Below are 15,001 nucleotides of genomic sequence, written 5' to 3' on the forward strand. Positions count from 1 at the left end.
TATATTGTAATCTGCAAAATATATAAAGTAAATTTAATTCAACATTTTCCCTTTTAACAAAACCCCATACCGTATTTGGTGCGAAAACTTAACATAATTCGAGTTTTCAGCTGTATCTTATGTTTCTACTTATTACTTGAGACAAGTTGAATTGATTTTGTATTTTAAAGGGGTAGTTGCACAAAGCTTGCATTTAAACTTTAAATTAATGAACTTAATATTTTTTTCAGTTTAATATTTTAAACTACATCTATAGGACATATGTTTGAAAGAATTTGAATTTTCTACCAGATAGTTTGTCAAGACTTGAAAATCATAGTTTAAAAATATCAAGACTTGAAAATAAAATTTTATGGATAGGTAACATAAATGGCTGTCCTGATTTCACAAAAACAGCATGATGACTATTTTGGTTTTGCCAAATTGATTGCTATTTATTGTAATACAAAATTATATATGTCAGATGGTATTTGTAAATTATGCTTGCAATCAAACTCGTTAAATGCACTTCATGCAACTATCCCTTAATAGTAAACTGCATATTTTTTTGAGTTCTTTAGTTTAAACTACATCTATAGGATATATATTTGAGATAATTTAAATTTTCTACCGGGTATTTTTAAAAATATCAAGAGGTAGTCTTTACGTTTTTAGTTTTCACAAAAAAAAAACAGCATGATGACTAATTTGATAGTGCCAAATTGACTGCTTTTTCTTGTGAAACAAAATTATTTTCTTGAACTTATGCTTGCAATCAAACTTGTTAAATGCAACTATCCCTTTATTTAGTTTTAGTATTTCTGTTTGAATTACAATTAAATAGTTTTAAAAATATTTTATTTGCTTTGTTACATTACATAAAATCTAATATGAAATGGGATAATAGATGCCCCGTTTAAATGTCCAATTCAAACAAGAAAAAATCCAAAACAAATCAATGTCGTCTTTGTATAATGCAAGAATTTTTTTACTTTTTCAAAATTTCCTTTTTTATCAAGTTATGTTTTTCACTGTTTTTGTGTTCTTTGACATAAGAAAAGTTGTTATATAGAATAAAAAAATTAAGGCTATATTTTGGAGACAGCTTTAGTTTTATAATACAAAAAAAATTTGCTATTTGAGGAATACGCCATTGAGTCGCTAAAATACCGCGAACTTATAAGTAACTACATTTACAGTTTATTTTAGTATATTTTTGTATCTTGGGAACTCAAATAATAATTATAAATCAATTTTTTATCAAAATTTAACCTAAATGTTAAACAATAAAATCGGATTCCAAAAGTTGAATGAGCAATCACCCCCAATTTGAATAGGTGCCTGCCCCACCTCCCCATTTGAGATGCCGCTTCCCCAATATTTTGTTCTCCCCCCGGCCCCGGTGCAATCATATTACTGCTCCCTATTTCAGCCCTCTTACTACTGTTTCCCCACAACATAGCTGCCAAAAAATGCAACTGAATAATACAAATTGCAATGTACTGTCAACTTATAGTTTTGTGCATGTTAGAATGATGTAAGTCTTAAAACGATCGTTCTAATGTATAATATCACAAAGTAAATCTATTAATGATATAATAAAGAATGTTAAAAAGTTTCGTTATTATTTCTATAATTGTATAAAAGCTGTGTTTTTAGATATTAAATTAAAATTAGATATTGAAATTTTCTTTATTTTTTAAACAAGCACTAATTCATAGTTAATTTTGTGAAAAATTAAAAATATAGATAAATAAAATTGGGCTCTCTGTTTTCAGATAAAAATGCAACCGTGAGCTACGCTGCAGCCGGCAACCATGCCATGTATGTGTATATGAGTGAGTGAGGAATCTTCAAAATCTCAACTATACAAAGTGGCTATTTGTGATTTCTAACTCTAAATAATTGAACAAGGAACATAAACAAATAATATTTTCTTTTATTGTGAATTTCAGTGATAAAAATGCCTCGGCCTAAAAGAGCTGTAAGTATTAGTTTTCTTATTATAAAATGGTTTAATACCTAAAAAGGCTTTTGAGGTTAGGGACCCTTTTCGCGGCTCTGGAACCACCTACCAAAGCCGGCAATCTTAAAATTAAACTTTATGGCATATTTTTTAGTTTTTATGATAAGTAATCCAAAACTAACCATTTTGCTCCTATTTCCGGTGTTATCCTGATACAAATAATATGTTTAACAATGAATAATTAATGAAAAATAATGCTATTTGGTCGTTTTGAGGGACAAATTATTATCCTATCTAATTTGATATATCGGAACGTTTTAAACTTTTTTAGAGACTATTTTTATTTTCAAATCTTTAAGATTTGTTTACATTTTACCAAAATATTTTGTCTTTAAATACGTTTTTGTCAAAAATATTGCAAAGTACGTTTAATGAGTTTTTTTCTTTTCAATGATCAATGTTTAATTTCAATAAAGGTACAATGATAGTTTTACTTTATTCTAATAACTAGCGGCTGAGTCCCCAGAAGCCTCTAGGGGCACTGAATTTTCAATTTGAGTTTTAAAAAGAAATGGGGAGCGTAATTTTTTACTGGGAGGGCGATGATACCTTTTCCCCAAGTAGTTAAAAACCTTCCCTGGACCTATTGGAATCGGTTAGCGAGATCCTTCGCTACAGACAAAAAAAGCTTACTGTTTTATGTAATAGGATTAGAATTAGGTTTTTTTTTCTTCTTCTTTCAGACTGTAAATATTTTGTACGTGCTTACGTTCGTTTTTGCTCGAATTAAAATTGGCATGCACAACGTTTTGCCATAAGGGGTTGGCGAAATAAATGTAACTGATCAGCCTTTAGTTTCTCTATGCATATTATTGCGTTTTGGTCATTTTCTATACCAGAAATCGTAATTGTACCTAAAAACTGGAGCTTGTACCTACATATCCAATCTAAAATCTAAAATTATTTACCAAATCTAATAATATAATTTAGATTAAAAGGACGAATTTTTGCCATCGGAGCAGAGCTGTGCACAACTTTGTACTACCTGCTTAATCTTATCTAACCAGTCATACAAATTTGCGTTCTAGATGCTCCAACGCATCCATGTTTATTTTTTATTCGAAACGGACAACTTTCTACAAATATTAAAATAAAAAATCATAAAGGGAGGGTTGTGCTAAAATTCCGTAAATGTGTGAGGTTTAGTAATTTATAATAGGAGTAGAAATCTAAAATATAGTACTTATCTACGTTATACCAAATTAAAGCAACTGTCATGCCAAATTTTAAAGTTCTACTTCTGTTTTAAATTCTTAAAACTCACACATTTACGGAATTTTAGCACAACCTACCTCCCCCTTTAATACCATTATTATTAATAACTACTTTATCGATTTTATCAACTTGCCTATCTATTTATCTATCTATCTATCTATCTATCTAGGTGGCTACTAAGAAGAAGAAGTATGATGATGAGGATGAATTTGATGAGAGTGAGGATGCAGAGAGTGATATCACAGAGTCAGACTTTGAGGACCCAGATGAGATGGAGGTGAGTCTCGTTAGTGAGTTAAAAACATGTCAATGATTAATATATACAGACATGGTAAAACATATAACATAAAAGTTATGGTAATAGTTAGATTGAATTATATAAAGTCTATGGTTCTTGCTGAACCCGTAAAATACATTTGCAGAGAGGCGAGACTCTTCGGTGGTTTTTGGCGGAATTAGGCTGTAGCAATTTTTAAGGTTGAAACCTTTTAAAATTAACTCCCTAATGCTCAACTGGTTCTCAAATAACCCCCTTTCCCTCTGCCAAAACTACTAAACAAAACATCCCTTTTATGTAAAGAAAGATAGTACTAATGCTATAAATATTACCTTTTATTACAGGTTCCAATGGGTGGAAAGAATTTAAAGAACCTGAAGAAAACTGGAAATGGAAGTGTGAACAACGGCGCCTCAAGTTCTAAAGCTAGTGCTGCTCCCAGCACCAGCAAGAAAGATGACAGCGATGATGACATTGAGGTACTTAGAGAAATTTATGGACAATTAGGATTAAATAAATCCAGTGTAAATTGTAATTTTACACAAAGTTTTATTAAGTGTTAATCCTTAACGTGAATGTACAGTACGTTAATTGTCTTATCCCTTAAGATTCCTGAAATAAACACCCTTTGTAATTGGTTAGCTTAAAAATCTTGGAGATTAAGCTAGAAAATAGAACACAACGTAACTTTCTCAAACTATTTTAATCTACCAATTTAGTTAATGTATTTAATTTTTTCTTCAATATACAATATACATGATAGCCGAATTACAACAACAACACTTACAATAGGAAATTTATAATTGGATGTACAATATATGCGTAATATTATTATATACCTATTATTTTAAGGTTATTGGCAGCACCAATGGCAGCAGTTTTCCTAGCATGAACAGAAATAGACCTGCATATAGCATTTCACAAGGTAAAGGTACATAGTATCAGATTTTAGTTTTTATTAGAACATTGCAGCTATGCCTCTAGAGGCCTATTTTTTTTTGGGGGGGGGGAATATCATTTGTTTTAGGGGAAATTATTTCTCTTGGTAGGTTGTAGGCACCCTCCTCCAAAATAGTTTTAATCCTTCCCTGGACCTATAAGAAGCCTGAGGCGTTAGCAAGGTCCTCCTGCCAGACAGACATCCTGTTATTTTTTATAGAAGGATTATTTAGCTTAATATTAAGTATTAAACTTTAACCCTACTTAAAATGCTTCCATTCAAAGGCTAAGGATCTAACTATTACTTACGTGTTTTAGGAAATCCTTTACTCAACATGAGAAGTGGAGGAGACGATGATGGATTTGAAATCATCAAAGAGGTACCTGGAGCTGGCGGCAAACCTTACAACAGTATGATGGGCAACCCTCTGGGGCTACTCGCCTCCCTAACCGGGAACGGGGCGGGAGCTGCCTCACCCCAACTCCGCCAGCTTATGGCACAGGGAGGCTTGAGTGCTTCTTCTATGCTTTCTAAATGTAAGTTTAGTTTGGGCAGAAATATGTAATAAATGTGAATATGTCATATGAAAAACATTTGTGGGTGTGAATAACAAATATTAGGTGAACATAGAACAGGAAGTGCTTTAAAGATTGATTAGTTTAGCCCAACACTTTGATTATGCTACCACAAGGGTTAGGAATTTTCGAGGGAGCCAAGAGAATTGATCTGTTTTTGGATGCGATTCAAATGGATTTTTAAAAAAATAATTGAATCAAAAGTCATTAATTGGGACTATGAACGTGGGTGTAGTTATTATGTGTAATTCAAGTTGAATTATAGACCAAAATATTGTACTTAAAAACAATATATTCCCTCTTCAAATGAGTATGAAAAGGATAATAGTAAATTAATGTTTGTAACTTCTTATTTTATTCCTGCAGACGCACAGGATTGGCTTTCTGGTAAGGTTTTATTTTCATAGCTTCTATGTTTTATTTATAGATGTTCTATTTTCTTTTATTTTTTAGTGAAGGGATAATTCATGAATGATATTTATATAGTTTATGCTTTGAAAAGAACAAAAAAAATAATAAGTTTTGCTTAATACTATAAAATTATAATAATACTCTTCGTGGATCAATCCCTTTTGATTTTCAGGACCATTGCATCTATATCCTGCCCTTATTGCTTAGCTTGATTGTAAATAAAGCTTTTTTTCTGTAGTAAAACAATTTGTTACTTGAAAGAATCAGAACTTTTAGTGCCTAGAAGAATTATAAAACAGCTCTAATGTTATGGGCTGTTCTAAGATTTTTAAAAACTAAAATAGCCTTATGTTGGCCATTTAAACTAAACTTGTATCTTCCATTTGGAAGTCGAGACCGATATTTTGTTTGCAGTTTTCATATATTAGTGGAAAATGAGGCTTAAAACCGCAAGCCTAATTTTAAGTAACAACAAAGTGAATTAGCATAGATAGCAAAATCTCTTAGTCTTATTTAAAGGATATTAAGCTATCAGATAATGAAAATAATATATTGAAATAAGCCACGTCTTTAAAAAAAATTGAAAAAAAGTACAACTTATGACAATAAAAATCTAAAAATTGATTAATAAATAAACTGAAATTTTTATTCTTGTCACTACATTATAAAGCATTTTGATTCCAATATTCTGAATTTCATTAATAGCTGTAAAATCTATCTCATTTGAGAAGTATTTAATCAAATAGTCTATTAATCCTCAGAAATAAAATTTTATGTTAAATGTTGTAAATAGAATGGACATTCAAGCAACTATAAATACCATCTATAAAACATTTATTAAATGTAAATGTCTTGTTTAGTTCTTGAAAATGGAAGTGGAATGATGAATCCCTCCGTTAACCCATATCAACTTCTTACCCAAATGCGAGGAGGTATACATTCAAATCTCACACACATCAAAGGTAACCGCCTCACACTTATATTAAAATCCTATTAAAGCGTTTTTTTCGTTAAGACTCAAAAACGCTTGTTTGAAGTATGACAAACAGCTATTGTCTGATCTTAAAGCCATAATTTTCCCGTCAAGTATGCTGATTTTAAATCAATGCTAAAAGTAATAAAAAATGCGCATTTTGTTTGGATTTTATTAAAAGTGTTAGTTGGTTACTGAGATGGGCTTTGTAACAACTGCCAAAAAGTTCAGGGGTTCTATTATTGATCCTTTGTATAAAAACTTTTAAATGTGTGATGCTATTGATTTGGATTAGCATACTTGCAAGGGGAATTTACACAATTTTATTTGGCTTTATGTTCAGATTTATTTTCCAATACATAAAAAATCATTGAAATTCGAAACTTTTTATCTTAAAATAAAAATAATTTAATCATAATTAGTTAAAATCTAAATGATGCAAGGAGATATATCGTAACTGCATGGCTTTTGGGGGAAGTCATACTTTTATTACCTGATAATTGAAATACTATTCCAAAAAACTTATTTATTTTCTCACCTGAATAAAAAAACTAGCGTAATGTGAAAAACCTATGCATGATGAATCGCGCAGGGGTATAGAAACTGTACCTCCCATGTTGTACAGCTGGCAGGACCTTTATCTGGTGCCTGCCAGGAGAATTTGCGCTGCTGAATATTATAAAATTAAATATTTTTTTATTTACTTTGAAAATATGAGATGGAAACTATTGATTGCTTTAGGGGCTGGTGGAATGTCGGCGTTTTCTGGGCTACCTGGAGGCATGGGGGGCCTTGGAGTTGCTGGTGGCCTAAATCCAGGTAAAATATTCTTATTTGTACCTAATGGATAAAATCACTGAGTAATAGATTTTAATTTCATTAGTAGTCACTGAGAGGTTATTTCAATTAAGAACTTTGTCATTGATTCAAAACTAATAGTTTTTGGTATAATTCAGCACAGACCAAAAGATTAATTTTCACTTCATTCGTGCATCATTAAGATGTTCTTAAAATTTCTATAATTTTTCAAAGGTCAAACACATTTTCACTTCTCAAGTTGTCTAAATTCTTACGCTAAATCATTTATAGGTATGCTCCAGCAGCTGTACATGCAGGGAGGTCTCAGACAACAGTACTCCAGAATGGGCGGAGAGGTTGGTGCATTTTTAATTTTTTTTTCATACTATAAAAAAGAAAAGATAATTAACAGGGAAACATAAAATAGATGGGGAATCAAGGTTTATACTTTCAGGAATCACTTAACAACAAAAATAATGTTTTATTGTCAAACCTGCTAATTTAATGCTAACATAATGGGTTTATTTTTGCTTAACACTAATGAAAATTAAAATGGGTAAAAAAAACATAAAATGTTTGTGTTCAAAATTTGACTTGCGGATTTTTTTCAAGTATGGCTATCCTGGTCAACCAACTAGACTATTAACCCCTAAGGGTGACCAGGTAGGGTTATTAGGCATCAATAGCTTTGTCAGGGGTAGAGTAAATGTTATTGTATTACCCTATACATGTTAATATGCTTTGCATGTCCTACAATACCCTGAACCCCCTAGCTAAATATTTATATTTTTGTTCAAAATTGTAATTTTTAAATAGATTTAATGATAGTAGTTTTCACGGATAAGGCATTTTTATAAAAAGTTTGTCTTTAACCTTCCTTATCCTTGGAAATTTGAAAATTAGGAATAATTTAATTTTTTATGCTTTGTTCATATCGTGCTTTTCAAAATAGTTGTCCTACGTTCTTAAAACAAATAATGATATAACTTTTTTTGCTGTCTTCGTTTTTACATGTCAAATTGAGAATTACAATTTTAAATGTAAATGAATATAAAAATAAAAATTTAACTAGAGTAAAATAAAACAAATTGCATGAATCTCTGTTTCATTAATCATAACAGTTACAACAAATTTGAATTTATCATTTTTCAAATTTTTAAGAGAAGCTTCAGTAAGACTTGGGTACATTTTTTTCAACATTATTAAAATTTCTCTTTTATTTTAACATTTACCATCTAATCTATGTTCATTGTTTTTGTATAGATTCTATATTTTGATAAACTTTCATTAATTCTTGTAATGTACTTTTAATAAATAAAAATTATGAAATTAGAACTTTAAATAGATACCTAGTAAAGTATTTTTTTATAAAATATATTTTTGTTAAAACTTAAATGTTAAATGTTAGATATTTAATTAAACTGTATAGGTACCTAGACCTTAGTATTTTTACCCCTGTTTCAAACTATTTCTGGCTTTATTGTTGTATATATGAATTATTTTTCTAAAATTAAAGATGTTTTTTTCAATCTTTGTTGAATTTTATTCTTATTTTTGCTTTTATACCTACATATTAATTTGTGTAAAGTTGGGACTCTAATATAATTTTTTTTATTTTTATCCGATTTAGGGCGTAATATTTAAAACTTATTTTGTTTCCAGCACGTAGTGATTTTTACATGATTGCTATCTTTCTATCTACTTGATGTTCAGGAGGATGAGGAGGTTGCTGCTGAAGATGAAGAGGATATGGGCGTCATTGAGACATACAGGAACATAAACATTACATTAATCAGTGAAATATTTTAGATTTCTCGTGATTTTTACTTACATAACTTCACATTATAATATTTTTTTTTGTTAATCGTATAACTAAACTTAATTAACTATATATCCTGTAATATGAGGTACTTAGGTTTATTTGTCTGAAACTAAAGATCTCTAAAATTGCTGGTTCGAATTGGTTGACCTTGAATATATTCGGCTGGTTTTAAGCTATTTCTCTGACCTCTCCGACCCTAAATGGTACTTCAAAACCCATTAAAACCATTTTCCTGATAAATGATTGTAATGTTGAATTGTTGCTAGTAACTACAAGCCTACCAAGTTAAAAATTGGATACGACCATCCTGACCCTGTGGTGGAAACCGCATCACTTGCCTCTGTAGAACCTGCTGATGTCTGGTGAGTTATAGAGTCATTTGGGGGGGGGGGGGGAGGCATCATACACACCAAAAAATCTTATTTTTAAAAACATGTTTGTAGAAATATGTAGGATATTCAAAATGTTTTTTCAATCGTATGAAACAAATGTTTAGAAAGTTCTTAATGAATTTAGAGCTTTCTCTTGTGCCTTACATTACGAATAGAAAATGAAATGCTTTAACGGACGGAAGTTGCTTAAGGACCTAACTAACAGATCTTTGACCGTAGACGATTGTCCTTCAAAACCTACAAACCTTACCCCAATTGACCTCTGAAAAAGACCCGCAAAAGTCGCAAACTTCTTAAAATTGAATCGAACTTGACAACACACTTTATCAGGAGAAAAAAAACAGAGGAACTGAGGTTTACACACACATCTACGACCGTTTTTTGTCTTGTTTCCATTTATTAATATATGATGATGTATTTTAGGTATGAGGTTTCAATTCCTGAAGATTGTATTGAAAAAAGAAAATTGTCTGCCCTACAGATAGAAAGTATAGGTATAGATTACTTAGTTATTAGCGTGGAAAGGGCTATAACCCGAAGCCACATCTTGTCTCCGAGAGATACTTTAGTTATTAGAAAAAAAAGAATAAAAGCCACTTTATCTTATTTTCTTCGATAGGTATCAAATTTACATTGTAGATATTATTCCAAGCCTTATAATATTGCTTAAGTTATTAATGGTTTATCAAAACAATCTTAGTGTTTTATTACATTTATTTTTATGCCACACAGGGTTATTCTTATACAAAAGAACATTATTCAACACAACAACGTCAAAATTTAAATCTAATCTGATATTTCCCTTTAGTATACGCAAGCCAGCAGCACGAACAGTTCCTGCCTGACGGAAACAGAGCTGGTTTTCTGGTGGGTGACGGTGCTGGTGTCGGTAAAGGCAGAACCATTGCAGGTATAAACAGTTGGTCTATTGTACCTGAATTATTGATAAAAAACCCTAATGTCAAACTAACTAACAAATATTTTTATCCACTGAACCTTTAGGGGTGACAGGCTTATATAATGTACAAAAAAAAAATTCCCCCTATGGCCTATATAAACAAAATCACTCATTTGGTAGTTAAATTGGTAGGTATGAAGTACGTCACTGTCTGATCAAATCCTGTTTCAATCTCCCACAATATTCCTTAGTGAAGCTTACCAATTGCAGAACTAGTTTGTTTAATTTGGGGGAGAATCCTCCAAGCGTTTTTTCTTTTTTATGCAACTTTTCAAATTAAAATGATGAGTCGCGCAGGGGTATAGAAACTGTACCTCCATGTTGTACAGCTGGCAGGACCTTTATCAGGTGCCGGCCAGGAGAATTTGCGTTACTGATAATCTAAAACTTTCTTTCCGTGCTAGCAGACTTTTTGCCTGTTATTGTTAATGAATTTCATTTAGGAATTATCTGGGAAAACTTCTTGAAAGGACGGAAGCGCGCCCTCTGGGTGTCTGTCTCCAACGATCTCAAATACGACGCAGAACGTGATCTCTCAGACATTGGGGCGGAGGGCATCGATGTTTACTTTCTCAGCAAGATGAAGTACGCCAAGATCAACTCTCAAGTGAACGGCAACATTCGCAAGGGCGTCATTTTCTCCACATACAGCTCTCTAATTGGCGAATCTCAGGGGGGTGGAAAATACAAATCCAGGTATGAAAGTTGTAATTTTTGCCTAATGATAAAAAGAGCACCACGCAAAAAAATTGATTTTGTTGCTTAGGAAGACCTTGATAGTAAATTATCCCGCAGAGTTTTCGCTCGCGCCTTGGATTAGATTGAAAAGGGGGCGGGGCTAGGGTTATATTCCACTTGTGAATACGCAGATTTATTTCTAATTTTTATATTAAATTGTGAGGTTCAGGGGTGCATTTTGTCCAATCAAATTCAATTTTTACCTCCTCCCTTCTTTGCTTCTTAGCCCATTTTATATTTTTAAAAAAGGAAAATACACCCCATACTTAATTTTCCCTACAACCCCGCCCCGTTTTGTACAAAAAAACTTGACCAGTTTGGCCATCCACTAACCCGCCCATTTTATAAATGTACACTCCCCTCCAACTGTGAACTAAAGTTTAATCCGATTATCCTGTTTATATAAATTGAGCCCCATTTTAATTTAAGTTAGTTGAATTATTAGGTACCTTACTTCATTCACATTTGTTTTAACTTTATTGCAGACTTTTTATTAGTAATTTTCTCGTATTCATTCGAAACCGGCGGATTATAATCGGTTCTCATCCATACGAATGAATAAACTATGTCTAGCACTTATATCCGCGGAAAGCTGTTTATAATACGATGCAAGAAATAACTATTATTTTATCCTAGATTAAAGCAGTTGTTACATTGGTGTGGAGATGATTTTGACGGCTGTATCATTTTTGACGAGTGTCACAAGGCTAAAAACTTATGTCCTACAGGTTTCATTTTTCAAATTATTAATATTAGTTCGTTTGTTTTGTAGCATAATTATTCTTAACGCTTTTTGTACTAGGTAATCGTTTAGCATTCGTTGTGTAATGAAATGATTTTTTTTTTATTGCGGAGGAGATAACAAAATATTGTTCTCTAATTTAGAAAGCTTTTGAGACACAAAAAATTAGTGTCCTATCTCATGATATGATATATATAAAAGCAGGGATGTATATTCTGCAAAATTGACCCTGCTATAGGGGGAGTAAAAAAATAATAAAATATGTGGGTTGGGGGAAAAAATGTAAAAATTAAGAGAACTGAAATAATTTTTTCAATTTTTCTCCCCTCCTTGGTGTAAAAAAACTAAAATAATATGCAAGAGGGGGGATAACATGAATACCATTAAAAGTCTGTAAATAATTTTCCATTTCCCCCCCTCATTGCTGAAAAAAAATAGGAGGGGAAATTTTTTTTAAAAAATGCAGCAGGGGATAAAAATGAATCTTGTGCAGAATATACCCCCCTGTATGTATAAAGGCAATTCATTCGTTGGACTTAATCGCTTTATTTTGTCAAAAATATGCGGCTGAAATCTTGGTACTTGCTGTATTCACCTAAGTCTGTACTGTAAGGCCGGTCGCAGATTAAAACCCCACCGTTTTAAAAGGCTTTCATATCTGTAAAACTAAGATATGAGAAGATAATGGTGGAAACATTTTCAACATGTAAATAGCTTAATTTTACGATATTTGTCTAGTTTCTTCTCTTGGCGAACCCCAAACTGTCCCACTTTGAGAAAGACGATTCCAGTGACGTCATATACGTTTCGGGAAAGAAAAAGGAAAGGGGGGAAGAAAATCTCTTCAAAAACGTATATGACGTCACTGGAATCGTCTTTCTCAACGTGGGACAGTTTGGGGTTCGTCCTTCACTTTGTTTATTACCTAAATGTTTTTTTTTTCAATTATTTTATTTCCTAGGGGCTGGTAAACCTACAAAAACCGGACAGACCGTATTGGAGCTCCAAAACGCGCTGCCCAAAGCCCGTGTCGTATACGCCAGTGCCACCGGCGCCAGCGAACCCAAACACATGGCCTACATGGTCAGGCTCGGTATCTGGGGGCCGGGCAGCCCCTTCAGGGACTTCAACGACTTCTTGGGCGCTGTGGAGAAGAGGGGCGTGGGTGCTATGGAGATTGTTGCCATGGATATGAAGCTCAGGGGAATGTATATAGCCAGACAATTGTCTTTCCAGGTATATAACAACAATTTGAAGTTACAGAATTTTTTCCATTAAATTCCTCTGAGTAACTTAACAGTCAATATTAGATAAAAGATTTGAGAATCAGGGATCTTAAGGATTAAGACAATGGCATCCTCATTAAGACACAAAATTACCCTTTCTGTAGATTACAATTAGTAGTTGAAACAGTCTATTGTCCCCTATTTCTCTCTCTGTTTAAGAATACATTTACCAAAACTATATAAACATGATGAGTCGCGCAGGGGTATAGAAACTGTACCTCCATGTTGTACAGCTGGCAGGACCTTTATCTGGTGCCTTCCAGGAGATTATGCGTTACTGACAAGAATTATAACTTTAATATATGCATAACATTTTGAACATTATTAATAGGCTATTTTTGTACAGGGAGTAAGTTTCCGCATTGACGAGGTTGAATTGGACGATGAATTGCGAAGCACATACAACAAGGTAATTATAGAGTAGTTATGCTTAATAATCAGGCTACATTAAAGAACTAGTTTATAAGTTAACATTTTTTTTAAATTAGACAAATATGCAGGAGGAGTTTAATAAATGAATAAAAAAAAAGAGTAAGTAATAAAAACATTTTTCAATTAACTAGTAAATATTTTGCATCAATGGAAAAAAATTAATCTTGTGCAGAATATACATATTATGCACCCCTAAAGTGTCAGTTATAGCCATTTAGTTTATACGGTTACCATATTATGTCAATATAAGACATTGATTCTTAATTTTATTTCTTTGAGCATAAATAAACCTTGTTTTCCAGGCTGTCGACTTTTGGGTTGAGTTGTTGCACAAGTTCACAGAGGCCGCAGATTTAATCGACGCGGACAAGAGAATGAAGAAAACCATGTGGGGTCAGTTCTGGTCATCACATCAGAGGTTCTTCAAGTACCTTTGTATTGCCAGTAAGGTGTGTATATATCCTGTGTTAGAATAATCCGCCAAAATTATTAGGATATTGTCATAGCTTGAGAATCAAAAGCAAGTATTCTGAAGATTTACCAGACAAAAAATTACACATTTAATATGGGGATTAAAAAGAGAAAGCTCCTTCTATGAATTTGATTCTGACATTGATAGAATGTCGACTTTTATTTATTAGGATTTGGATTATATTATGTAAAGGAGTAGGTAGAGAACAAAATACAAAAAAATATCTATTGGTATTATTTTCTGTTTGAAACATTTTTGGAATACTTCTTTCTATCTGTTTTGGCGGACAAAAAAATAAAACCCCAATATTTATGATGTTATCTAGGCAACTTGAGGCTAATTGACAAAGATTCAAATCATTCCCCCCCCCCCCCCCCTCTGGTGGGCATTTGCTTTCACAAGCCAATGCTAGCCTCTTATGCGGCTGAAATCTTGGTACTTGCTGTATTTACCTAAGTCTGTACTGTAAGGCCGGTCGCAGATTATAATCCCACTATTTTTAAAGGCTTTTTGTGTCAGTAAAATTATGATATAGAAAGATAATAGTGGGCACATTTCATGATTTGAATCTGGATCCTTTAGCGCATGATCGATTCTTTAGTAATCTGAACTCTAATAACCAAACAGACATTGCGATATAATTTTGCTAGATATTAACATGCTTATCAAATGCAGGTAAAGCACGTGTGCGCAGTAGCGGAGGAGATGCAGAGGATGGGTAAATGTATTGTTATTGGTCTTCAGTCCACAGGAGAAGCAAGAACTTTAGAGGCCGTTGAGGTAAATAATAATTTTTTTTTAAGTTCGTTTAACGTTTTGTCCTAATTGACATTAAGTGTTAAGAATCAAACAAAAATTTTAGATGTCATTATAATACAAGTAGCCCTGGAAAAATATTAAACAGCGAAACAGAAGGTCGGAAAAGGCGAGTTATAGATTGGTTGGATGTTCTCTAGTAAGGGTAG

The 15,001-nt window shown here is 32.5% G+C and overlaps 1 protein-coding gene across 15 annotated transcripts in view; it reads left to right on the forward strand.

Moving 5' to 3' along the window:
* Positions 1 to 1,750: 1,750 nt before the first annotated feature.
* The window catches only part of sno (Protein strawberry notch), a 56,243-nt gene continuing 42,992 nt past the window's right edge, over positions 1,751 to 15,001 (forward strand). For 6 of the 15 annotated variants that reach the window (XR_013877294.1, XR_013877293.1, XR_013877295.1 and 3 more), the window contains exons 1-19: positions 1,751 to 1,963; positions 3,390 to 3,497; positions 3,842 to 3,976; positions 4,350 to 4,428; positions 4,755 to 4,973; positions 6,284 to 6,385; positions 7,138 to 7,215; positions 7,486 to 7,550; positions 7,807 to 7,857; positions 8,908 to 8,964; positions 9,281 to 9,378; positions 9,832 to 9,902; positions 10,217 to 10,318; positions 10,810 to 11,062; positions 11,741 to 11,832; positions 12,808 to 13,082; positions 13,479 to 13,541; positions 13,867 to 14,013; positions 14,712 to 14,816. Coding sequence is in view for 10 of the 15 variants with exons in the window: in XM_080152649.1 (XP_080008775.1) it covers positions 1,943 to 1,963; positions 3,390 to 3,497; positions 3,842 to 3,976; positions 4,350 to 4,428; positions 4,755 to 4,973; positions 6,284 to 6,385; positions 7,138 to 7,215; positions 7,486 to 7,550; positions 7,807 to 7,857; positions 8,908 to 8,964; positions 9,281 to 9,378; positions 9,832 to 9,902; positions 10,217 to 10,318; positions 10,810 to 11,062; positions 11,741 to 11,832; positions 12,808 to 13,082; positions 13,479 to 13,541; positions 13,867 to 14,013; positions 14,712 to 14,816 (2,121 nt within the window). In the remaining 5 variants the exon portion in view is untranslated. Of the gene's footprint in view, positions 1,964 to 3,389; positions 3,498 to 3,841; positions 3,977 to 4,349; positions 4,429 to 4,754; positions 4,974 to 5,332; positions 5,400 to 6,283; positions 6,386 to 7,137; positions 7,216 to 7,485; positions 7,551 to 7,806; positions 7,858 to 8,907; positions 8,965 to 9,280; positions 9,379 to 9,831; positions 9,903 to 10,216; positions 10,319 to 10,809; positions 11,063 to 11,740; positions 11,833 to 12,807; positions 13,083 to 13,478; positions 13,542 to 13,866; positions 14,014 to 14,711; positions 14,817 to 15,001 lie in introns of those variants that run through there. The other 9 variants (XM_080152651.1, XM_080152650.1, XM_080152653.1 and 6 more) reach the window with 9 other exon arrangements.

This window comes from Acartia tonsa, chromosome 3, assembly GCF_053477335.1.
Source record: "Acartia tonsa isolate MP-2025a chromosome 3, ASM5347733v1, whole genome shotgun sequence".
NCBI lineage: Eukaryota > Metazoa > Arthropoda > Copepoda > Calanoida > Acartiidae > Acartia > Acartia tonsa.